Raw genomic sequence first — 27406 nt, 5'->3', positions numbered from 1 at the left:
TCTTGGCTGCGAATCAAACCATTTAGCCATGGAGCCAGACTTTCTCCAGTTAAACCAGCCACATAGTATCTGCATCCTATTTCATCCTCCAGCTCACCATCCCTTTGTGCGCATGATCCCAGGTACTTGATTTTGGATACCACTTGCAACTGTTCTCTTGGAGTACTTGTTTATTCTATTTTTACTCAACTAATTCTCTTGCCTCTCTCTTCTAGGGCTTTTCTCCATTTCTCCAGCTTCCTTCTATGTAATTTATCTCTACCTGGTTCACATAACACAACATCATCAGCAAACGACACGCACCAAGGTGCTGGATTCTTCACAACTTGCAGATTCACAAACATAACCACATTAAATGGGTATAGTTCTTGCATTTTCCTCGTTAACGACTGGCAAGCTTTTGAAGCCCAGTTGGCCAGCTGTGTTTACATTCCTTGTCTGTGGTGTGCGAGAATTTCTCCAACTCGAGCCACAGCACTGTAAACTCTCCGTCTTAACTGCTTAGCCTCTGAGAGCGAGCAGCGAGACTGGACAGAACTGCCTGCAGCTTTGCACGGCGGTTTGAGGACCGGCACGCTGTTGAAGTAGACTGTCAATGACAAAGCAAGCATGCTATTGGTGACAACAGAGGCGACTGTAGACAGTCATAAATCTGGTTTCTGTCGGGAGGAGGGGGCCTGGTACTGCATAACGTTTGAGTTGCTGGTCATTAACGAGAAAATTGAGAGAACTAAATGTACTAAGGGCTGATCCTTGGTGTAATCCAACTCTTACTGGAAAGCTGTTACCCTTCCTACACTACGGTACTTTGCACCTGTCACCACTCCTTCATACATCACCTTCAACAAACATGTTTTTCAGGTGATCCTTTCAGATGAAGGCATCTTCATGTGTCCTGTCTGGGGATCAAGTCATATGCCTTCTCAAGATCTATGAACACCACATAAAAGTCAGTCTATACCTCCTTGTATCTTTCCATAAGGTGTCTCAATACAAACACCGCATCCGCTGTAGAGCCTACTACGTCCTGACATTAATGACCAGCCCTATAATAATATTAACAATCTTACGGCCTCAATACAGTACCATATATGCAGGCATTTTCATTTGACACCATATTGAACGTCTGTATGTCAATTTCGACGTTCCGTTTTACTCTAAAAGACGGCAGAAAAATGGATCTCTGATGGGCTACCTATTAATAAACACCATTCATAACACTAGTTGTACTCTGAAATTATTACCGAGCAAGTTGGCCGTGCGGTCAGCATCGCGCAGCTGTGAGCTTGCATTCGGGAGACAGTGAGTTCGAATCCCATCGTCGGCAGCCCAGAAATGGCGCTCCGTGGTTTCCAATTTTCACACCAGGCAAATGCTGGGACTGTACCTTAATTACGATATAAGACCTATTGCATCGATGCGATGTACGCAAATCACTAATTCGTAAGTTCAAAAGTTCCGCTGCCGCTCGTAATAATCTACCACTAATTCTTAACTACCAGTATCCAGTAATCGGGAGATAGTGGGTTCGAGCCCCACTGTCTGCAGCCCTGAAGATGGTTTTCCGTGGTTTCCCATTTTCACACCTTAATTAAGACCACGGCCGCTTCCTTCCAATTTCTAGGCCTTTCCTATCCCATCGTCGCCGTAAGACATATCTGTGTCGGTGCGACGTAAAGCAAATAGCAAAAAAAAAAATTAACTTCTAAATTTGGCAACCTTGTGCACCGCGAGAAAGATGTCTGCGTTGAAAAGAAGGCTGCAGATGCTGACATACGGAATATTTGTGTAGAATGATGTAAGTTTGCCATATCTCACACTGCGCTTGAGCCTCCATCTCTACTTTCCGTGGGCTCTTTGCTAGGACTGACTTTATCAACCAACATAACCTAACTTGACTTTATATCACCCAATTATGAGGACACTTGCAAACTGTAATGACATAAGAATGAAATATAAATTTTCCTTTCAGTGTGCCTACTCTTCAAATTAAGACATCAATAAGAATATATATAAATTGTACCTTCTCTGACACCCAGTTTTTTAACAGGATATGAACTGTATTTTCTGACGCATGTAAGTACAGTTCTTAGAGTTCTTTCCGTGAAACCACAGTTATTGGTGAGAAATTTAGCACACCACCAACATCTATTGACATTCCACCGCATATTTTCGTTAGTTCATAGAACAAAGAGAATAAGTAGTCATAGAATACGACCGTCCTCCAGCATTCTATACACGAGCAGGCAAACCGGGCAAACCAGTAAATTCGTGGTTCTTTTCATTCTTTTAGTTTAGGCAATGCAAGGTAGCCAACATAACAATTATATAACCGAATATAGAAACCTAGTGATCTTTTATTTAAGCAAGAGTAATTCCTTTGATCTAAATTGAATCCCTAATAATTTATCAACTCCCTTTAATGGTGTACGTGAATCTTCCTAATTTAGAGAAGCTTATCCACCTAAACTTTACTAATTTGACGTTTTTATTGCATTAGAGTTTGCTACTGGCGTTCGTTGTGTAACACATTGCAAGCCAGTGCGAAAATGTCGACAGCGAAAGTGTCTGGGCTCGTATACCAAGTAAGATATAGGTACTACCGGTCCTGTAAAGAATTGTGGTTTCGGCGAAAAAGCAATACAGAAAGCCTAAGATGCTATGCAACAGAAAAAATGCCCAACATTTCCAATTCAAGGAAAAGTACCTTGTTTTTGGGCATCGTAGGAGTAAGTGTCGGAGCTGTTATTGGTGCCGGTTACTCGTACTTTAAAGCACAGCAACCTCAAAAACATGTTATGAATCCAGATACTGGTATAACAAACAATATAGTACAAGATATACCTGATATTCCTATATCCCGTCGAGTAAGTATCAGAATATCAGTCGTATCATCTAGGCTATTGGCCTAAATTTTAAGGTTAATGTGTCTTCTCCATCATATCATTGGTAGTGCTGCTAATTTATTCGAAGGTACGTCATTAAATAATAAGAATATTATAATTTTCTATAAAACGGTGAACGGTGAGTGCTGTTACTTCCTGACCACACACACATGGGCAACTATTTGACACTTTGTGTGTGTGTGTGGGGGGGGGGGTCTTGACCTGGGAGTATGTATTACTTTTAGTATTTTGGAAGATCAATGGCGACTTGTATTCCGCGGTAGAATGAACACCCACGGTATCCCCTGTCTGTGGTGGGGGGTGGTACTATCACTTCTACATAATACCAACTTCTAAATAATTTTCTTGAAAGGAAAACACCTGACATCCGATTTTGATAGAAATATAGTAACGGGGCCTCAAGGATTATTACATATATTACTTTAAATGCTGTTATTCTTGCCTTAAAATGATCGTGGAAGAGAGATGTGTTCAATACTCTTGCCAGGGACCAATCCACCCGCCCCAAGAAGTACATTTACTTTTATAACAAATTTACAACAAAAATACTGTTTTAGAAGCCATACTCCATTGCTTATAACTGTGATTGGTTCACGTATGGAAGAGGATGATGTCATTGACATCTAAGGATGAGGTCGAGATTCTGCTACCAACCATTGCAAAATAAAAAAATTATGAATAAAGGTCATTTATTAGTTTTTACGTATTTTTGCACATCCAAGCCAATTTCTGTCATGAGAACAGTGGCCCCTTTGAGGCCACACTCCCTTCGAGAGGCTCTTTCCTATTGCCGCGGCGCATACTGTCCACACAGCAAGGAAAAAGGTCTTTATTGGCTTTTAGGTATTTGTGCACATCCAGGCCAATCTCTGTCATGAGAACAGTGGCCCCTTTGGGACCACACTCCCTTCAAGAGGCTCTTTTCTATCGGTGCGCCGCATACTGTCCGTACGGCAAGAGAAGGTCATTTAGAAGCTGTAAAATGCAGGAAATACTGTAGGATAGAAAGGGTCTCCAAGCAACAGTTGGCAGCATTGTCGTTCCTCTCAGCGCTACTAGTACGACTCAAACTCACGTGCACCACCTAGTGGTGGCTTGTGTTACTAATTCTTGAGGCCCCTTTACTATAGTTTTGCCTCATCTCTTTCTCTCTGAATTTCACTGGTGCATCCAGAACTTTCTTGCTGTCAGTGTGGTGGAGAAGAGTAAATGTCTGAACTGTCTGGCTGTTCGTGCTGGTTCCCGGTGGTGAGCGGACTTAGTGTACCGAGGTGCTAGCGGTTTTCTGTGCGTGTTGTGCAATTTGTATTCAGATTGGTGTATTTTTATTCTTTCTCTCTGTAGCCTACATTTAGGAGTGGTGAGAGAGAATCGTAGCTGCTTTATGTGTTGATTTTCTCCCACACTCCTGGCCTCATGGTGGAGTCGAGTGGGGGTAATAATATGGAGGAGGAGACAGTTTTAGTTAATAGTAGAATCATACCCATGGAGGAGACTATCGTACTTCCTGAACCCATTAATACCTGACTGTAATTCTGGGTAGGCCTATGCCTAATTCTGTCCCATCTAACAATAACGGTCCTTCTACTATTGAACCGGAAGTCAAGTTATATGATGCACACCACACCGGCCCTTCTATTGTCTTTGTAGAATCCCTTGACGACAGTAAAAAATTGGGTAGTGTGCATCGAATGGCCCACGCCAAAAATTTTTATGAAAGGAATTTTGTTGGTATTATTGATGTGTAACATGTAAATACTGTAATTAAATTAGTATACCGGTACGCAGGTGACAGCATTTTGTGTGCGTCTTTGTGAATACATCAGTGGCGACCGTGGTGACAGGACATACGAATTTACGAGTGAATGTGAGTGTTAGTGCGAAATAGATCAAAATGCAAGTGATACTAGAAAATATGTCGGTACAACAACTCAGAGACGAACTCACCAACAGAAATCTCCTGACAGACGGCAAGAAGAAATTACTGCTGACACCGCTACGAGAAGATCTCTTCTAAAAAAGGCGAAGGTCCTGAAAAGTTTTTCTTTTGAGCTCGACGAAGCATTGGAGGAAACATCGGAAGATGAGATAAATATCACCAAAATGTGTCCTAAGTTAACGAACATGATACAGACACTCAGTTCCTCCTAACAGACCAAATCTTGAAAGTCAAGAACAAAATTTCTCAAGCTAATACAGTTTTAACTGGACAAATGTCACAAGTTTACATGCAGGTTTACAAAGTGAAACAGGTCCTAGAATCGAAAATTTCAACTGTAGATGCTAAAATTTCATCCCAAATCAGTGACGTCACCAGTCATTTAACACAGCAGATATCAGACATCAGGTCAAAACTGGGATGGGTTGACCAGATTGATAGAAGAGTAAGCCAGCTGGAAGGGGACATCTTGAACCTCAAGGAGGAGTTTGAAACTCAGGTCTCCAGCATAAAACAACAGATTGAAGGGAGAGTTTCTACCATCGAGGGAAATTTTGGGGAACCGTATTTCTGCCATTGAAGGAAGGTTAGAAAATCAGTTTTCGACCATCAAGGGAGATGTGCATGATATGAGAAAGAGCATGCTTCACGTGGTAGAGGAGAGGTTAACTCGAACAGGACCCATCACTGCACCTCTAACCCACTCAAACCTAACCAGCAATACAGGACACCTAGACCCAAAGGTGATTATAGAGAGCCTTCCGGAATTCCACGGGTGACTGGAAGAAAACCCGACTAACTTCATCGAGGAACCGGTCAGTCTACTAGGACGGACTCATATATGGGAGGACATCTTCGTTCAACTTATCACACCACGGTTAAAGGGGTAAGCCGCTACTTGGTGGAATACTTGAAGGGCTTAAATTTATTCTGGGCGGACTTCAAGAGGGAAATCCTTGGTAGGTTCAGTTACGAAGGGGTGAAGAGCTCTTTGAATAGGAAGCTACTGACTGAGCACAACCCACTGGCATGAGAGCTAGTGTGTTTGCCCCCGGAAGTACGAGCGATTCAGGCAGCTGCACCCGGAGGGAAGCGAGAACGAGATCTTATTATACATCACAGAGCTACTCCACGATAAGTTTCGACCCGTAGTGAATGTATCACAACCAAGATCCTTTTGATGATCTACGTAGAATCGCCGCCCAGTTGGAGGGGGAACACAAGAGCAAAGCTACGGAAGAGACCAGTGCGGAAGAATGGGACACTTGAAGAATAAGTGCCCAACCTTGACGTCGAAAATACTAGGTCCGGCCCATTCTGGATTAAGGGGGGATGGGACCGAGAACAGGGATGCGCCTCGATACACGACAGACGAGCAACCCTGACCAAGTAGGATTAGTCTGACCATGGGCAGAACAGACCAATCTCAACCAGCAATCATCTTTTCAGCCATACTTGACAGCCAAGCTAGTCACTCATTTATAAATGGGACTGTTGCCAGATTACTACCGCCCATGAAGTCTCACCATCTCAGAGGAGTAGTGGGAGCAGCGGATGGGGTAACCTAACTGCTAAATGTATGGACCTGCTGATTGTAGCTAAGGTCTCAGTCATTCACAACCTAATTCCTGACATCATATTTGGTCATGACTTTCTGGAAGAATACAAGGTGATCCTGGACTATGCAGCTCATGAAGTCTTTTTGGGAAAAGACAGATGTCTGAGGGTCACCTCGCACGATGGAAATATTCATAATCGTAAGGATGCGGATGTCGACATAGACCTAGCTGATATTCAGTTAATGCAGCTTGAAGGCTAGGCATCTTCTAGGCACCCGGCGATGGAACCTGAAGCTAGGAGAACCACTGTCGAGAGGGAGTATCTACGAAAACACCAGAGTGAACCCAAGGAATCTGAATGTAATTAAGCAATGGCGAACAAGACAAGCCCTGTAGGACCATGACACAGTTGATTAGGAGACAGAACACTGATAGTTCGACTCGTCCCGAGGGATTTCAAGATGTGCTACAAAAATTTCCGGGTTGACGGAGGAATCTTGATGTACAGATCTCACCTCTCCGACATGCCTACAGTAGTGGTGATCCCTAGAAAGCACACGACGGACATCCTCGAGAATTTCCACAACAACACGGGTCACCATACATCCATGAGGCGAAGAGACGTATCAGTCTATCAGACGAAGATTCTTCTGGGTCAACATGCGGAAAGTAATCCTGGACTATGTGAAGGGGTGCTACATCTGTGCCTGCACCAAGGCGAGCAACAGGAAGCCAGATTCCAGTCAGCGAGGAAGACAGCCGCAACACCCTTGGGAGGTCATAGCCCTGGATTTGATGGGTCCTTACACCAGAACACCACGGGGTAAAACAGGACTCCTAGTAATCACCAACCTCTTCACAAAATGGATACCAGAAGCCACGACGGGACGCATCACCAGACTTCTACAAGATGAGGTATTCAGCCGCTACGGTTATCCACGGTGCATTCTGTCAGACAGTGGGAGCCAGTTCACATGAAGGAAGTGGCAGCAAATGATGACAGCACTGGACCCCCCCTATCTACACCCCAAGGGCCCATCCAACAGAACGACAGAACCAGGAGCTAGAAAGGATGCTACAGGTCCACCTAATAGACAAAGAACATTGACTGTGGGATCGTCAGATACCGCAAGCACTCTTTGCCCTACGACGACGCATCAATCGTGTCGCTGGCTATTCCCCAGCGGAGCTGTTCCTTGGTCGACAGCTATACGGCACCAGGGATTGGAGGATTCGTCAACCACCCACTTCTGATCAAGATGATGCAGCTGTTTCCCTAGCAGAGTGGCAGCAGCAGCAGGACATCAACGAGACGCAAGCTTTGGCCGAGAAGAGATCCCTTACCCGGGCCACCAAGTAGTGCAACTTAACCACCCAGTCAGTAATAAGATTGGAGGGTTTCGCGCAGGTCTCGCACCTAAGTGGGTTGGTCCCGTCGAGGTGGATAAGCAGCTGAACCATGGGGTGTACTTACTAAAGACCAACCCTCCTGTCAAGGTCCATGCATCAGAGTTGTGCCAAGTCACCCAACCTCTGCGCATACGGAGTAAGCCTGGTGCTGCCGCAGGTCCAACGGGAGGAGAGGCTACTAATGACACAGCACAAGCGGGACATCATGAGGAGAACACATCGACTGTCATCGAGGAAGGGGCTGGCAGCGAGGCAACACCGACCCCCGACACGGCACTATCCGGTCAAGAGGAGGAGAGCACATCCAGCGATGTCGAAAAGAGAGAAGCTACAATCTACGATCAAGGCAAAGTTGATGGGTGTGATAGACTGTGGAAATTGTTTCAAGTTATACGAGGGATATTGACACAAGTGTAATAAACTGATATAACTTGAAAACAATATTCTTTAACCCGTGAGCAAGTATCGAGCTCAAATCATTTTTTTTATTATTATGTTTATTATTATTATGACTTGTGGGGTATGGCCATGAAGTGTTTACATCTATTTATTATTATTATTTACATAGGAAGGTAGGGCAATCATATTATTTGTGAGGTTATGTCATGAAACATGTGCTGTATATATATTAATATGAGTTTAGTTAATGTAAGAATCCGTAATTAATAGTATATAAGTTATTATTACATTTATATACGATGTTTAAGAGCCTCCGTGGCTAAGGCGGCAGCACGTTGACCTCTCACCGGTGGGTTCCGTGATTCAAATCCCGGTCACTCCATGTGAGATTTGTGCTGGACAAAGTGGAGGCGGGACTGGTTTTTCTCCAGGTACTGTGGTTTTCTCTGTCATATTTCATTCCAGCAACACTCTCCAGCAGGGGTCGAAAAATACCAGGCGCCTCAAAATTTTTACCTGGCGCCTGAATTTTCAAATTTGGTTTTGAAAATTTATTTTTTGAAATCCGGAGTTCCCTTACATGTACTTTCCCATTCCTTTACAAAGTAACAAGTCGTGTGGTGTTTCACTTTTTTTTTTCTGTAGCTCATATATTCTAATATGTGCAATAAACATTTTCTGTGCTTTTGGAAAAGTCTGAAATTCTGTAATTGCTCTTCGTACCTTGGAACTGGACGTTTCAGTTCTGCACGGTCAAGCCTAGCGGTCATGGGAGATATTGTTGTAACCCGTCAAACAAGTATCCTTTCGTGTGGACGTATCGTAACATATTTATTTGGCGTATGATGAATAATGACAACCTATAAACTATTTACACAACCAGTGAAAGATGAGTACAAAGTAAATACAAATTATCATATCTACATAGTCAAAGAAAGCAATTTACATTGAAAGTACAAGAAGAAAATATATTTACATCGCTAACCACCTATCAACTCTGACAGTTCATATATACACACTGAGTGCGAGTGATGTACATGTAACTAAATGTGAATGTCCAAACCCGCCACCCACTTCACTGCTTCGGGTGTTGCTGAGTTGAGGTCTTCCATGGTGCCAGTGAAAGCACGGAGTGGACATTCCTGCACTACATATTTCATTGTTTGTCGAACCTCCCCACAATCACAGTATGGAGAAACTGACCAGCCCCAGGTGTGTAAAGTTGATGCTGTTCTACCTACTCCACATCTCACGCGGTTTAGTCAACTCCAGGTGCAACTTGGCACATCAAAGCCTGCCAGCTTTGTGGATGGGTTATTAATATCCACTGTTGCCCGAGGTGGGGATAAAGACCACTCTGTTAACCATTTAGAGGTGGGGTTGAATTCGCTAGATGTTATCTTCACGGCTGTCTTCCAAGCAGGCTGGCGAGACTTCAGGCGTGTGCATTTCTGTCTGATATCCTCATGAACAGGTAGACGTTCATTCTTTAGCATTCTGGTCCATAGCTGAAAAAGGGCCTTCTGTCTCCTGATATGTGGAGGTAGTATATTGCAGAGAAATGGTAACCATTGGGTCGGTGTAGCACGAAGTGTACCAGTTATGATTCGCATGGTTTGACGAAGTTGTGAATCTACTAGCTGTGTGTGAGCACTGTTAAGCCAGACACCAGAGCAGTATTCTGCTGCAGAATAGACTAAGGCCAGAGATGTTGTCCTTAATGTGTTTCCATCCGCTCCCCAGGAACTTTCGGGACACTGTTTCAGGCAGGTCGTGGATGTATAAGTTGAAGAGAGTAGGAGATAGAACCGACCCTTGAGGCAGACCATTGTTGACTTTGTGGAATTTGCTTCTGTTGTGTTCTGAGTGAACTTGAAATAGTCAGTTGCTTAACATTCTATCAATTAGTGTAGTAATTTTTAAGCAAGGAACAGCTTTAATCAGTTTAAGCATAAGACCTTCCCTCCAGACTGTGTCATAGGCAGCTGTAAGATCTAAGAAGACAGAGACGCTTTTCAATTTCTTCTCAAAACCAACCTCCAGATATGTGGTCAAGGACAGTACTTGGTCACTGCAGTCACGGCTGGGTCGAAATCCTGCTTGTTCAACTGGAAGGAATGCTTCAATGCCTGGTGCTATCCGGTTTAGTATCAGTCTTTCTAATAACTTGTAGGTGACGCAGAGTTGAGCTATAGGTCGATAGCTTTGTGGGAGAGTTGGATCCTTTCCTGGTTTCAGAAGGGCAATAATTTTTGACTTCTTGAAGATTGGGGGAAGTCTTCCTGACTGAAGTATGGAGCTGAAGAATGCAGCGAGCCATCTTCTTGTAGCTGGACCACAGTTTTTTAGTAGTTCTGGGTAGATTCCATCTAGTCCTGCAGCTTTGCCATTTTGGAGTAATTTTAATCCCTCATCGACCTCTTGTGATGTGAAAGGTTGATCGTAACACATAGAGTTCTATTACAGATGATCAGCTATCGGTAGCCGAGTACAAAGATCAGACCAGAGTTGTGGAGAAATGCAGAGACCTACTACGTTAAATAATTCCACAAACACTACATTACCGCCATCCTTCCCGTGACTAGCCGTTCCTCAACTATTGCCGCCAAAGCAGTGCTGATAAATTCCCGTGGAATTCATTCTTTGTATTTAGAACATACGGAATGACATGTTTATCAGTTCTTGTATTTTCACCGAACAATATTTATACTTTTAATTTAATTACAGCATTTTGGTATTGAACAGTTTGCACTTTATAAATACTGTTGTTTTTATTCCTGTGCGTTTATGGAAAATTGGCAGCGTAGCGTCAGACATCAAAGCCCGCGAACTCGGAAGCCATTTAACGCTGGTGTATTTTACGTTTCTGCGCTATACTTGAGAAAAGCGGCAAAATGAAACGAACAAAACCGCACAAATTGACTGATGCGAGTAATAAACAGTGTACTCTTTCAGATTTTTTTCGTAAGTAGGGCCCGTAAATGTAACACAAAGTGATACAGAAGGGAGTGAATGTGAGAAAACACTTGATGGAAGTGCCGACTGTAGAGTTCAGGACGACAATGACCAGCATGAAATTTATGGTATTTAAGACAATGATAGGGCAAACGTCAAAAATACGTGGAATTTCAATTTTCAGGCAAACGGAAATTTCAGCACTTTCAGCGAAGTGCGTAAACAAAATGAATGCTAATATGTCACAGCATATGAATGCATTGCTCATGGCATCTTATAATATTGCAAAAAATAACAGACCCTACACTGATTTTGAAAGTTTGGTTACATTGTTAAGCAAGCTGAATGTTACTGATTCAGAGAACTATGAGAATGATACACAATGCAGAGAATCATAGCTTGAATGATTACCGTGGCTGTGCTGTGAAGAAGGAATTGCGAAGTGTAAATTATGCAGTAACTTTCGTAGTATTGCCGATAAACATTCTAAAGGTGTAGTATCCCAGGGTGCGAAATCACGGGGGGGGGAGGGATTTCCTCCCCACCGATGATTTTATCTCAAAGGTTCCCCTCCCCCCCCACTAAAATTGTCCTGGGGGGATTCTTTCATTATAAAATTATGAGTAAAATGTAGAACTGGACTGAAATTAATGATTTTTACTGCACATATTTTTATGAAAACATCAGCAGTAATTCAAGTGACTGCCAGACCTTCAGCAATAAAACAATGCAACAGTGGCAATCCGGACCTGCAACCTATTATTCATATTTCACTCTGACAAGTCCATCTGAAACTTGGGAAAAATATAAATTACTTGTAGCTCTCCTCCTTTGTCATTTCTCTAAGTAGCTCGAGCTTACACCACTCGTGTACTTCTTGGAAAGGGTGTGTTTCTGATAAGTAGTCAATAGGACAATATTCACTTAAGCAGTGTACAAACCGACAAACTTTTTCAGTCAAAACTTAGCCCTGATAGAGGAAGGTTCCACTAATAAAGCAATAAATCAGGACAAATCGCGCCTCGTCTCTCAAAACTTCTCAGCTGATTGGAATAATGTTCTAATGTTTATCATTCTCGTTATAACAACAAAATTCAAACAAAAAGATTTACAATTTACATTTGTCTGGGGAGGGAGGGGGTAATTAAATTACAGGAGAAATTTAACCCCCCCTCCCGCGAAATACTGCCTGAAAAAACACTAGTAGTTAAACCCTATGTCATCCCCCCCCCCCCCTATTTATTTCTGATTTCGCATCCTGGTGTATCCGGATTTTCAGGACCATTTAAACTGGAAACGTTTAAAACATACGAAAAATCCTATCCTCACTCGAAGTGTCAGGAGGCTGAAAAAAATGGCGTAACAGCCTCAAAGGGCCTTGGCCTACCAAGCGCCCGCTGCTCAGCCCGGAGGCCTGCAGATTATAAGATGTCGTGCGGTCAGCACGACGAATCCTCTCGGCCGTTATCCTTGGCTTTCTTGACCGGGGCCGCCATCTCACCGTCAGATAGCTCCTCAATTGTAATCATGTAGGCTGAGTGGACCTCGAAGCAGCCCTCAGATCCAGGTCAAAATCCGTAACCTGGCCGGGAATCGAACCCGGGGCCTCCGGGTAAGAGGCAGGCACGCTACCACTACATTGCGGGGCTGGCAGGAGATTGAATGTTTCATGAAAAATCCCGAATGTGCACTTTTAGCGAGGTGCGTCAAGAAAATGAATGCTAATATGTTACAGCATATGAATGCATTGTTCATGGCATCTTATCATACTGAAAAAAAAAAAAAAAAAGACTCTACACTGATTTTGAAGGTTTGTTTGCATTGTTAAGCAAGCTGAATGTTACTGGTGGGAAATCAAACAGGCACATGTAGTGTAATTTTAAAAAACGCTGACCTTGAAGGTGACTCAGACTATACTACTTAAGGCTACATTTCAAAAATAATACGTAGCTTGATCCTAGTCTAACCTGTGGTGTTCATAATGTATATTTGCGAAAAATGTGCTGGCTCCTGATAAAAAGGGGCTGGCTACTGAATTATTTCTATTTTCTTCTACCCCTGCTCTCCAGTATCATTTCATTTCATCTGTTATTCATTAATCATTGCCCCAGAGGAGTGCAACAGGCTTCGGCAGGCGGCACAATTCCTATCCTCGCCGCTAGATGGAAGCTTCATTCATTCCATTCCTGACCTGTTCAAATGACTGGAAACAGGGTGTGGATTATCTTTAACATGTTGGGTGCCACATGACGCCATATGGTGCCACGCTTATCTTCAAATTTGAGATGGCGTGACGCCATATTGCGGCACACAGGTCTTGAAAGCAGAGTTAGCGTGACGCCATATGGTGGCACAGCAGAGTTTCGGGCGATGCGCTGTAGAAAATCAGCTGTGACATCAATGCGCGTAAAATTGGTACTATTCTCCAGACCACCTTTTGAGCAGACTAAAGCGGAAGTGACGTCATTGTCTCAACACACACGCCGTGGTTGCCAAATGACCCGACGCGCGATTCAAAGTTGTACTCCACCACTATAATACAGCACAGCTCACGGATTGAACCTCGAATGAATTTAAAATAATACATTAACATATGCGTGTTAGAATCCCATACAGTTTTTTAACGGCTTACAACTTTAAACAATTAATTTACTGAATTAGATTTTAAATGTGAAAACCTACAATCTGTTTTCCAATCAATGGCTGGGTCAGGGATGGAATAAATGAAGCCCCATCTTGCGGCGAGGACAGGAATTGAGCCGGCTGCCGAAGCCTGTTTCACTCCTCTGGGGCAATGATTAATGACTGACAGATGAAATTAAATGATACTGGAGAGTGATGCTAGAATGAAAGATGACAGGGAAAACCGGAGTACCCGGAGAAAAACCTGTCTCGCCTCCGTTTTGTCCAGCACAAATCTCACATGGAGTGACCGGGATTTGAACCACGGAACCCAGCGTTGAGAGGCCAACGCGCTGCCACCTGAGCCACGGAGGCTTTCACAATTTTAATGTACTAAGTACAATTTCACAGTACAATTTCAATAAATTAGCTATTACAAATATATTTTTATAAAAATATTATTTTTCTTCTTCTTAATCTGTTTACCCTCCAGGGTTGGCTTTTCCCTCGGACTCAGCGAGGGATCTCACCTCTACCGCCTCAAGGACAGTGTTCTGGAGTTTCAGACTTTGGGTCGGGGATACAACTGGGCAGAATGACCAGTACCTCTCCTGCTATGCTGAACAGGGGCCTTGTGAAGAGATGGGAAGATTGGATGGGACAGACGCGAAAGAGGGAAGGAAGCGGCCGTGGTCTTAAGTGAGGTACCATCTCGACATTTGCCTGGAGGAGAAGTGGGAAACCACGGAAAACCACTTCGAGGATGACTGAGGTGGGAATCGAACCCACCTCTACTCAGTTGACCTCCCGAGGCTGGGTGGACCCCGTTACAGCCCTCGTACCATTTTTGAATTTCGTGGCAGAGCCGGGAATCGAACCCGGACCTCCGGGGGTGGCAACTAATCACGCTAACCACTACACCACAGAGGCGGACTATAAAAGTATTATGTCATATTATTATTATTATTATTATTATTATTATTATTATTATTATTATTATTATTATTATTATCATCAATATACAGTATATATAATATTTTATTATTTATTATTCACTATTATTATCTAAATGTATGGCCTGATTACTGATGGAAATGAGTTGCTACTCACGAGCGATTTATGAAAAAGGGAGAGAAGTGAGGATTATATATGGGCCTATTCGTACTGGAATTAACTTGGAACTGACTGATGAAGTTGGGGATCCAGGCAAAAACCTGTCCCACCTCCGCTTTGTCCAGTACAATTTCAATAAATTAGTTATTACAAATTAAAAATATTATTACATATTATTATTATTATTATTATCATGCAGGAGGTTTCAGCGTTAGCTTACCTTGTGCCGCAGTAATTAATCTGTGTCACTATCGAGTGGCTGCACACCCAAGTCAGAATCAGAACCGGGGTCAGCACACGAGGTAAACTAATCCCGTCGTCAATACTATTCGCTCGGAAATGCTTATAAACAGACAAAATCATATTTCTCTCGCCGGAAGTAAAAATCTTGCGTTTCTTCTTCAACTGATAACAGTCTGGTGAATTTTTGTTCGGATCCATCGCACAATAATATCCAATAACGAGTAAGAAGAAACCTACAAACGTACAAGAGACTACAAGAATTATGAATTAGCACACAATACGCACATGCACTGTTTTTGTAAAAGCGAAGCACACGTGTTCAGGACATCCATTGAGTGAGTAAGTATGGCAGCTCCGCATTGACTGCAACATTGCCAAAACTCGCTCTGAGTAGCGCACCCCTCTTGCCCCCTCACCTACCGTGTGACAACACCGAAGGCGCTGCCCCTGTCGCCCGCGCCATCCCCTGGTCTATACACTCACTTCCGCTTTAGTCTGCTCAAAAGGTGGTCCGGAGAATAGGTGAAGTGGGAATTACAGGGTCTTCCAGCTATGTATTGCTACTATGGTCCACCATATGCTGCCACAGTATTCTTCCAAATTCACTGACTGGCCAGTGATCATTCTCAGCGGTGAAAGCGCACCGGGAATTGTTTTTTCCTCGTTTACGTGCAAATTATCCTTTGGTTTGTATAGTTGTGCAAAATATAAAGAAATGGAAGATATTGGTAATATTCTTGCTAGAAATGGTAAGTGACTTACCAAGAAGAGAATTAATGAATTGGATATTTGTGAAGTACTTACGGATTCTGATGGAGAGAAAGATGTAAGTGTTGATGACAGTGAATATAACGCTAGTGACAATGAGTGCACTGACAGCATGATGGATGTATCGAGTGATGTCGAAGACAGTGGTGATACTGATAGTACATTATAGGTAGGGACGATGCTGGTGCAAATGGTGTACACAATCATGTGAACAATGATGACTGAGGTCCTTATGTAGGGACACAGAGAGTTATTCCATTTACAAGCCAGGAGCATCTAAATCTTCAAATTGATACTTCTTCAGCCACAGGCGCACATACACCGAGAATTTTGAATCGATCTACAACTAACCCTCAAAAAGAATAAAGAGCAGAATGATGGCCACATTACCCTTTTAGTTGCCTTCTACGACAGGCAGGAATTACGTGTGGATGTATTCAACCCTTCCCATCTACACATGGTACCAAACTACAATCTGTGTCCGCGCTTAGGTCGCCCCTTTTCAGTCGCCTCTTACGACAGGCAGGGTATACCGGGGATGTATTCTTCATCTGTGTCCCTCGCCCCCAGGGGTAACAATATGTAATGTAATATAAGGACTTGTTTTGCATTTCAGCAGGTTTTCATCAGTATTGTGTTAGTTTGAATTTTCGCATAAATTTGACATATTTGATATTTGTGTTGTGCATTCCATATAAAGCATCAAAAAATTATGTGACACCGTATGGCATCACGCTATATTTTATGCATAGTAAAAATTGATGTGACACCATATGGCGTCACACATGACCTTATTATGATGAGATAATGTTTACTTAGTACGTAATGTTAATATATCCCAAGATTATATATATATTTTTTTTTTTTTTTTTTTTTTTTTTTTTCAAAAGAGGCACCTGAGCCAAGGCTCATAATGGTGCAGTACAAATAATTACATTTGGCAACAAAGATGAGATTTGAGAACATCATCTTCTAGGACAAAAATATAATATACTGTACAATGAATAATTATAATATTAATTACATTTGGCAACAAAGATGAGATTTTAGAACATCAGCTTATAGGACAAAAGTATAATATACTGTACAATGAAGAATAATAAAAATAATATTAAGGTATCCTAGTGATAGAAACCAAATATGAACAGCAGTGATATAGTATACTAAATCAGTACTCTATAGGCTTGGCATTTTTACTTTTAGAAAATTAACAAGCTTGGTTTTAAAGATGGGTAAGTTAGTGGCTTCTCGAATATGCTCAGGAAGGCTATTGAAAAACTTTACAGAAAAATGCCATAAAGAATTAGTGCCATACTTAGTAGACTTCGATGATTTACAGTGAATTTTAGTAGATCCTCTTGTACTGTATGAATGTATGTCAGAATTCAAGTTGCAAAGTGTGTTCGAATGAGTTTGTCCATTTTTCAATTTATACAACATAATAGCTGAAGCTTTTTTACGAAGACCATCTAGTGACAGCACATTACAATACTGGTAGACCTGTATGGTTGGTATTAAGGTGGGTAAGTTGAAGAGTATTTTCAGTGCTCTTTTCTGTAAGATACTGATCTTTTCAAATTGTTCTTTACTGCAACATGCCCAGATATGAATCATATAATTCAGGTGGCTTTCAATTAGTGCATGATAAATACTCTTCAACAGTCCACGAGAAACTTTGTATTTTAATCGGCTGAGTACACCAATAGCAAGAGTTATTCTATCACACAGCATTGTGATGTGATTCTCCCAAGTTAGCGACTCATCTATGCTAAGTCCTAGAAATTTGGTTGATTGAACACGAGGTACCACTTGGTCATAGAAACTCAAGTTGATGTCCAGAGGAAATGTACATAATGGTTTGTGAAATATGATATAGTTAGTTTTATTATGATTAATTCTTAGTCGGTTGGTAGTAAGCCAGGTCTGAATTAAAGATATGTCATGTTGCATCTTTTCTTCAAGATTATATGTACAATTCCCTGTGTAGAAAATATTTGTGTCATCAGAAAATAATGACAACTTGCCGAACAGCAGCAAGTTACCAATATCATTGACAAATACAAGAAATAATATTGGTGCTAGAACAGAACCTTGAGGCACACCAGTTGTTATAGTCTGTAACGTGCTTTCTGCTCCCATACAACTAACGAACTGTACCCTGTCTCTGAGATAATCTGTAAACCAGTTAAGTGCTAAACCTCTAACCCCTGCTGCTTCCAACTTCAGTAATAAAATGTTATGGTCAACTGTGTCAAATGCTTTCTGAAGATCTATAAAAAGGCCTGATGCTACCATACATGAGTCTAAGGACTCCTGTAACTTAATAATAATGTCTTCCACAGCATTGTAGGTACTAGAGTTAGGCAAAAATCCGTAGTGGTATGGATAAAAATAGTCATTACATTGTAGGTATTTTAATAGCCTATCTTTGACCACTATCTCTAGGATTTTTGACACAATGGGAAGGACTGATATAGGTCTGTAGTTATTAAGATCGAATTTATCAGACCCTTTATACACAGGAATGACCTTGGCAATTTTTAACTCACATGGAACAATACCTTCACTTAACAAGACGTATAATTGCTGTGGCACCAGCGGAATACTATTGAAATTCATGCCTGGCACCAGTGGAATAGTGTGCTACAATCGGCTTGACACTCAACGTGTTAATCCACTGCAACATTGTGCAACACACCGTAATATCCAGAATGTACGACGAGAACTATGTAGAACCTTCCTTACATTGTAACTACAATATTGGACACACTGGAATTCACGAGAAGAAATGTTGTAACATATCCTTCTAGGAGCCTGACCAAGCACATATATAAGGATGCGGTCTTGATGCTGGAGTGGAGTTATTGTTTAACAGGAGTTGTTTTGATGTGACTTGTGGAGAAGTCGTGCTAGCAAGTGTTTGAAGTATGTGAATTGGTTTTGTTGAGTTGGTAGTTGACATGCCTCTGGTGCAGTCTTCTTCTTATGCTTCACGATAGGCAGTTGTTCAAAATCGTGGTTTATTGATGTGTAACGTGTAAATATGGTAAGTAGATTAGTGTACACAAGTGACAGCATTTTGTGTGCATCTTTGTGAATACATCAAGTTCCAATGCGTATGTTTTATTTCAACCTTTGTCGTGACCTCCTGTACTGGAACCCTATTTTGTGTTGGCATTCAGATACACACTGCCTTCCCAGTTCAGTGCACGTCATGGAGTTCCCATGTTGTCGCATTATTGTAAGATATACCATGGTATGACCCTTGTATATACTTGGGGACATGAAATGAAGTGAAATAAACACATTTTGTTTTACATTTTTTACCCCTTTTTGTAAGATTACTCTATTTTGCCACCTTTTCCTTTCTATTTCATGCTTAATCACCTCCCAGTTTTATGTGCATTTTAAAAAGATTGGAACATAGTACTTTATGCAGTGCATGGCTACAAGTATTTGCCTGATGTGATTCAGTGTTTGGAAGAAGTTGATGAGTGTTTGGGAGAATCTTGATGGATTTGCTAAAGACAGGTTCAAATTAAATTTGAAGAAGACTCCAAAGGTGCTGACAAGATCTTCCATTAGTTTCTGTAGATGTCGAGGCGAGTTTCTCTGTATATAAGAGACTGAGCAAAAAGCGCCAGCAACTTACTATCAGAAACATTGAAATGTTGTGTGTAATCCAATATAAGAAGTTTATTACATGTTAATTAATTTTTAGAACCCAGTAAATTGGATAAGGAAAGTTCATATAACTGGTTTAAACCTTAATAATGTGATTTCACTGGGCGATTTGGCCGTGCGGTTAGGGGTGCGCAGCTGTGAGCTTGCATCCGGGAGATAGTGAGTTCGAACCCCACTGTCGGCAGCCCTGAAGATAGTTTTCCATGGTTTCCCATTTTCACATCAGGCTGTACCTTAATTAAGGCCACGGCTGCTTCCTTCCCATTCCTAGGCCTATCCCATCATTGCCATAAAACCTATCTGTGTCAGTGTGATGTAAAGCAAAAAAAAAAGATTTCATCAACACCTTTTTGTACATATTTTCAAAACCTTTCCCTAGTAACGAACATACCTGTCTCTCCGGCATGTTATAGGCCTTATGTGGTAAGATTTCCAACATTCGCATTCCTAAAGTATGTACTTGATACTTGGAGCAAACTGTCTGCTTTTGCCCTTGATTATTTTAGAATTGTCCGGCTCCATGATTAAATGCTTAGCGTGCTGGCCTTTGGTCACAGGGGTCCCGTGTTCGATTCCCGGCAGGTTTGGGAATTTTAACCATAATTGGTTAATTTTGCTGGGACGGGGGCTGGGTGTATGTCGTCTTCGTCATCACTTCATCTTCATCACGATGGCACAGATCGCCTACAAGCGTCAAATCAAAAGACCTACATCTGGCGAGTTGAACTTGTCTTCGGACACTCCCGGCACTAAAAGCTATACATCATTTCATTTCATTTTAGAATGGGAAAGGAGGTGATTCTTTCTTTGCTGTACATTTGTTCCCAATGTATTTAGGAACATAGTGTATGAAAAATCATGCAGCAGAAAAGATTTGGAAAATGAATGATCAAATGCATGCAAGAAGTGAACAGTTATTGTAGCAGCAATGTCCAGACCCCTGTGGGTAGGACAGAATTGTTTTGGGATGTAACTGGACCAAAGCAGGGAAGAGAACTGTCACCATTGGTGTTCATAATGGTAATGAATAACAGTGTTCTCTCTAGGACCCATCTAATGAGCGCATCACCCAGCTGTTTTCACTGTCCTCCCGGCTATCATAACCTAGATATGTGCTAGTTACATAATATTTCAAGTTGCTTTATGTCGCATCGACACAGATAGGTCTCATGGTGACGATGGGATAGGAAAGCGCTAGCAGTGGGAAGGAGGTGACTGTGGCCTTAATTAAGGTACAGCCCCCAGCATTTACCTGGTGTGAAAATGGGAAACCATGGTAAACCATATTCAGGGCTACCAACATTGGAGTTCGAATCCACTATCTCCCGAATGCAAGCTTACAGCTGCGCGCTCCTAACCGCACGTCCAGCATGCTCGGTTTATGTAATATCAATACATATTTGAGTCAATGTGTGTTCCAAATTAAAATGTAAATTGTGCAAAACTGTTGCATTATTGTCAACATATTTGCACGAGTTACATCAGAATTTAATGTTCAGCTTATCGCGTAGTGTCGTGCGCAAGCAGTGTCTGGATTAGCGTGGAATCGCATGGGAGCACTGGATTCCTTAGGACGTAACAAACCCGTCTGGCTCTCCACACCAACCAAGTGATTATGAACGAGCAGTAGAACACTAGAATTTCAAAATACTCTGTTATGTCTTCGTGAAAACAATAAAATAGTTCATTTTTGTAGTTAATGTTACCTGTCTTAATATTATTGTTAATGGCCTGAGGGGAATAAGTTGATATTTTATCATATTCATTTTGAACGTACTAGTTGCTACTCACTCCCGCCACCCAGCTGACAAACATTTTTGGGGAGAACACTGAATAAAATGAAGAAAAGAAAGGAAATAATGGGGACAGGAAGCAAAGGCTATGTTGTTTGTGTAGTGGAGAGTGAATGGAAAGGAAGTACAAGGTCAGCTGGACAGTTATGGAGTGAAAATAAGCAAGATAATGATTTTGACGAGATTAGAAGGAAAAGGAACTGTAGAAATTGGGGAATAAGACCTTAAAATTGTAGAAAGCTTCAAGTAATTGGAAAGTGAACTAATTTAGGACTGGAGGTGAAGGTCAGTAAAAAGATAGAATGGAGCGTGAGAACTTGATCTGGAAGAAGGATCTGTAAAGAGGTGTTGTGTTATTGCCTCGCTGTGACATATGTAGCATAGACGTGTGCACTAACAATTTTTTTTTTTTTTTTTTTTTTTGCTAGTTGCTTTACGTCACACAGACACAGATAGGTCTTACGGCGACGATGGGACAGGAAAGGGCTAGGAGTGGGAAGGAAGCGGCCGTGGCCTTAATTAAGGTACAGCCCCAGCATTTGCCTGGTGTGAAAATGGGAAACCATGGAAAACCATTTTCAGGACTGCCGACAGTGGGGTTCGAACCTACTATCTACCAAATACTGGATACTGGCCGCACTTAAGCGATTCCAGCTATCGAGCTCGGTGCACAAACAAAAAAGCAAAAAAAAAAAAAACAGGAGAGTGCAGTCCACGCCAGTGAGATAAAACGTTAAAGAAATATGATAGGAAAGACAAAAACAAAGTAAGAAGTGGAATCAGAGTGGAAAAGCTTTGTGACAGAATAGAGAAAAAATAAACTGAGAAGGTTTGTGGCATGTGAAGAGAAAGGAAGAGAGAAGAATACTGAAGCAGATGATGGAGGCTAAGATTGAAGGAAGGAGCACAAGAGGTAGAGCCAGAATAAGGATCTAGAACAGTACAATAAGAAGGAACCTGGATTGGAACACAGTTAAGGAATAGCAGTGGTATATACAGCGTTATTCAGTTAAGTTTTCCTCCTCAGTTATCTTCTGATCCATAAAAGATACATACATTCTGTTTTCTAATTTTTAAATTGTATTAAGGAGCTCATAAAATGCTACACAATTTATCTCCATTGTATACATAATTACCATAAAACCGCAAGCAACTTTTTTTAAAAATGGGACTATACTAATTTTACCCAATAAGATAACCAACAATCAAGGAACAAGTTCAGTGATGTGCTTATTTTGCAAATCCAGCAACTACTTTTGGAGATATTAAAAGGTTTCATATGTTTAGGCTTTTAACTTACACAGAACCCAATGCGCCACTCGCTATGATGTCAAACGCTGTCTGCATGACTCGCGCCCTGTTGAGAGGAGGCGGAGGGGAATTGGAGGGAGGGACTAATGGGAGTGGGATAAGAAGAGACCTAGTCATAGTTTGCGTGTAAATATCTGGGGGAGGATTATTGTCGTGCTTCTTAAAAATGTTTAATAATTCATGGAAAAGAACGTTAGATTTTACAAAAATGTCATTAAGATTACCAGTTGGGTTGTATCTTTGATTGAGATGAATCAAAATTTCATAAATTTCATAAAGATTAAATATTTATGAAAATATTTTTATTCACCTCGATCGAATATACAACCCAACAGATAATCTTAATGAAATTTCTGAAAAATCTAACATTCTTTCCGATGCATTATTCAAAATTTTTAAGAAGCAGGATAATAATCCTACCGTAGATATTTACCCGCAATCTTCTTCTAGCTCTTCTCTTGTCCTGCTCCCACTAGTCCTTCTTTCCACCACCCCTCAACAATGGAGCTCCACAGCAGTCACAGCTTAGTATTCAGTCCATACAGGCTCAGCAGTAAATCACAGCTCATCCAACAGGACCAGCGAGGAATAGGTAGTTTATTTTTGCATCATCTTGTTCTCTCAGTTTCCTTTGCAGTTTTTTCACTTCATTATTCCTTTCTTTTCTTTTTAGAAACCTCTCTTATATCTGGTGGATCAAATTTCATGATATTCAATCTTACTTCAGATTTGGTTCCATCTTAACTTACTGTTGCAATAGAATCTTCAAGAACTATGCTGTTCAATATCACTCTTAGAGAGAGGGATGTTTCCCTGGTGCATTTGAGTCTGCTAACAATGTTATTTTCCACTGTATATCATATATGCACAGTTACTTCAAGTGACATTCTTTTAATATCTACTGATGACTTCAAGATATCTATCTTTGGAGTACATTTCTCTTCTATTTTAATGTGTATCTGATGACATTTCTCTATTGTGTTTACACACTTATACATAATGTTATTTAGACAGTGGTGGGCTAAATCAACTTTTAATATGTATGACTCCTTGGCTGAATGGTCAGCGTTGAAGCCTTCCGTTCAGAGGGTCCCAGGTTCAATTCCTTGCCAGGTTGGGGATTATAATCGCATCTGATTAATTCTTCTGTCTTGGGGACTGGATGTTTGTGTTTGTCCCAACACTGTCCTCTTCATATTCAGACAACACACTACCAACCACCACAGAAACACGCAAATGTGATTACATTCCTCCAAATAGGGTTGGCGTCAGGAAGGGCATTTGGCCATAAAACAGGGCCAAATCCACATGTATGACACAGTTCACACCTGTGACCCCACATATGTGGGAAAAAGCGATAGAAGAAATATCTGGGTGTTAATATAAGGAAAGATCTTCATTGGGGTAATCACATAAATGGGATTGTAAATAAAGGGTACAGATCTCTTGCACATGATTATAAGGGTATTTAGCAGTTATAGTAAGGATGTAAAGGAGAGGGCATATAAGTCTTTGGTAAGACCCCAACTAGAGTATGGGGTCAGTGTATGGGACACACGCCAGGATTACTTGTTTCGAGAACTGGAAGAAATCCAAAGAAGAGCGGCTTGATTTGTTCTGGGTGATTTCCGACAAAAGAGTAGCGTTTTATTATTTATAAGTTTCATATTCCGTATTGATTGGATTCAATGTAATAGATAAGAAAAATGTTCCACCGATCAATACATTTATTGTGGATGAATTATTACACTAGTACCGGTTTCGACCTATCTTGGCCATCATCAGCTAGCACACAAATTTACAGTCATGGGATAAATTACAAAGAAGTTACTTAAGAGCATCCGGATGTCTGATTAAAAGTAGTGATGGTTAGAATAAACTAAAACCTATCAGTTGAGCATGGACATGAGTACACAAACACATTAAAATATATATGCCACATCATAAGGCACTAAAAATATACAGCACATTAAACACATTAAAACATGGTATATTTTAAAAAACGTCTATTAAAATTTGAGTTCATGTTGCGTTGCATTCATTCTTCAATCCTCTTGTAGTTCTTGTGTTGATTAAGTTGAATACCGAGAATGTTCTATGGTTGATATACTTTGTATTGGTATGTTACAAGAACTCTTGTCAGTAAAATTTGAAAATTAAGTTGATGTAGCAAGATAGGTTTAAATATCAGAGTAGTTGGTGGTGACACTTCTCTCGTCTATGCACGTTATATGGTCGTTATCTGTAAAGAAAAGCTAATATGAGTATAGCGTATGTATGAAGGAATGCCTGGATGTATGTGTGAAATGAAAAAAGTACTTACTGTTGTTGCTGTGGAGGTTGTGTTCTGATATGTTTGGATATTTGTTGTGCTCTGCTGCGAGTACGTCTGGGGCTCATGTGAACTGTGTGGATGGATGTTGGTGGAGGGGATGGAGGAGTGGCTATTGTGAAGGTAGGGGCGGGGTTAGGTTTGTGATTCGTCGGTTTGTTATGACGTGTGTTTATTAATTTGAGATAGTCGTTTTTTATTGCAGGAATGACTTTGTCAAAAATGATACTGGTTTTCTCTGTAATGTCGTTAATGTTATGATTGGGGTTAGCGTATTGATCCAAAGTAATATAGAAATCTTCGGTTATGTTATGATTCTGCTTAAATTCGCCTTAAACAATAACTACTTCAAATTTCATGATACCATATATCAGCAACAAGGATTACCAATGGGATCTCCTGCTTCCGGAATATTAGCAGAAATATATATCGACCACCTAGAACACACGTCAATTAATAAAATAGATAATATATATTTTTGGTGTAGATTTGTCGACGATATCTTCGTAATTATAGATAATAGATTCACTGATGCAGATACTATACTAGACAAACTTAACAATTTAGACCCCCAAATTAAATTCACTAAAGAAACAGAAAATAACCGTACCTTGAATTACTTGGACTTAACAATAACCAGACATGACACTCACTTATCTTACAAGATCTATAGGAAACCCACACACACTTTAAATACCATAAAGAATGACTCTGTTCATCCCAACACACATAAAAAAGCAGCCTATTATAGTATGATACATAGAGCTTTCAATATCCCAATGACAATAGAAGATCGAAATAATGAATTAAAATTAATCCACGATATAGCCAAATACAATGGATACAGCAAAGAAATGGTCAACAAAATCATCCACAAAGTAAAATCCCAACCTAAAACTAAATTAATCAAAACAGCCAAACCGAAAAAAGATTATGTTCTATTTACCTTCAACAACACCAATATATATACTATAACTAATATCTTTAAGAAGCACAACCTGAAAATAGCATTCAAAACCACACACAACAGCACCAACACTATACACAACACCAAAACAGTCAATAATAATAATAATAAATACAACTAATCAGGTGTCTACCGCATCAAGTGTAACAACTGTGACACAAGCTACATTGGACGTACAGGTAGAAACTTCACCGTCCGTTATAATGAACATGTAAATGCAGTAAAGCACAACCATTTCTCATCAATAGGCCAACATGTAGAAGAATCTAAGCACAACTTCACAGACACCAATAATGACATGATGATATTAAACATAAACTCTAAGGGCCCCCTGCTCAACATAACCGAAGATTTCTATATTACTTTGGATCAATACGCTAACCCCAATCATAACATTAACGACATTACAGAGAAAACCAGTATCATTTTTGACAAAGTCATTCCTGCAATAAAAAACGACTATCTCAAATTAATAAACACACGTCATAACAAACCGACGAATCACAAACCTAACCCCGCCCCTACCTTCACAATAGCCACTCCTCCATCCCCTCCACCAACATCCATCCACACAGCTCACATGAGCCCCAGACGTACTCGCAGCAGAGCACAACAAATATCCAAACATATCAGAACACATCCTCCACAGCAACAACAGTAAGTACTTTTTTCATTTCACACATACATCCAAGCATTCCTTCATACATACGCTATACTCATATTAGCTTTTCTTTACAGATAACGACCATATAACGTGCATAGACGAGAGAAGTGTCACCACCAACTACTCTGATATTTAAACCTATCTTGCTACATCAACTTAATTTTCAAATTTTACTGACAAGAGTTCTTATAACATACCAATACAAAGTATATCAACCATAGAACATTCTCGGTATTCAACTTAATCAACACAAGAACTACAAGAGGTTTGAAGAATGAATGCAACGCAACATGAACTCAAATTTTAATAGACGTTTTTTAAAATATACCATGTTTTAATGTGTTTAATGTGCTATATATTTTTAGTGCCTTATGATGTGGCATATATATTTTAATGTGTTTGTATACTCATGTCCATGCTCAACCGATAGGTTTTAGTTTATTCTAACCATCACTACTTTTAATCAGAGCTATTTTAATGCAACATACTGCAATATATTTTACTTCCATTTTTTATCAGACATCCGGATGCTCTTAAGTAACTTCTTTGTAATTTATCCCATGACTGTAAATTTGTGTGCTAGCTGATGATGGCCAAGATAGGTCGAAACCGGTACTAGTGTAATAATTCATCCACAATAAATGTATTGATCGGTGGAACATTTTTCTTATCTATTACATTAAAAAGAGTAGCGTTACGTAAATGTTGCAAAGTTTGGGCTGGGAAGACTTGGGAGAAAGG

The 27406-nt window shown here is 40.7% G+C and overlaps 2 protein-coding genes across 3 annotated transcripts in view; one reads left to right on the top strand and one right to left on the bottom strand.

Moving 5' to 3' along the window:
- Nucleotides 1-2247, bottom strand: part of LOC136873861 (valine--tRNA ligase) — a 292221-nt gene extending 289974 nt beyond the window's left edge. For both annotated transcript variants that reach the window (XR_010860187.2, XM_067147153.2), the window contains exon 1: nucleotides 2024-2247. Coding sequence is in view for 1 of the 2 variants with exons in the window: in XM_067147153.2 (XP_067003254.2) it covers nucleotides 2024-2168 (145 nt within the window). In the remaining variant the exon portion in view is untranslated. The remainder of the gene's footprint in view (nucleotides 1-2023) is intronic.
- A 300-nt stretch (nucleotides 2248-2547) lies between these two features.
- Su(P) (prostaglandin E synthase Su(P)) overlaps nucleotides 2548-27406 on the top strand; it is an 84161-nt gene continuing 59302 nt past the window's right edge. The window contains exon 1 of the mRNA XM_067147152.2: nucleotides 2548-2867. Coding sequence (XP_067003253.1) covers nucleotides 2550-2867 — 318 coding nt within the window. The 5' untranslated portion in view covers nucleotides 2548-2549. The remainder of the gene's footprint in view (nucleotides 2868-27406) is intronic.

This window comes from Anabrus simplex, chromosome 5 (assembly GCF_040414725.1).
Source record: "Anabrus simplex isolate iqAnaSimp1 chromosome 5, ASM4041472v1, whole genome shotgun sequence".
Classification (NCBI taxonomy): Eukaryota; Metazoa; Arthropoda; class Insecta; order Orthoptera; family Tettigoniidae; genus Anabrus; species Anabrus simplex.
The sequence above is the reverse complement of the archived record's forward strand: the minus strand, read 5'-3'. Positions and strand labels throughout refer to the sequence as shown.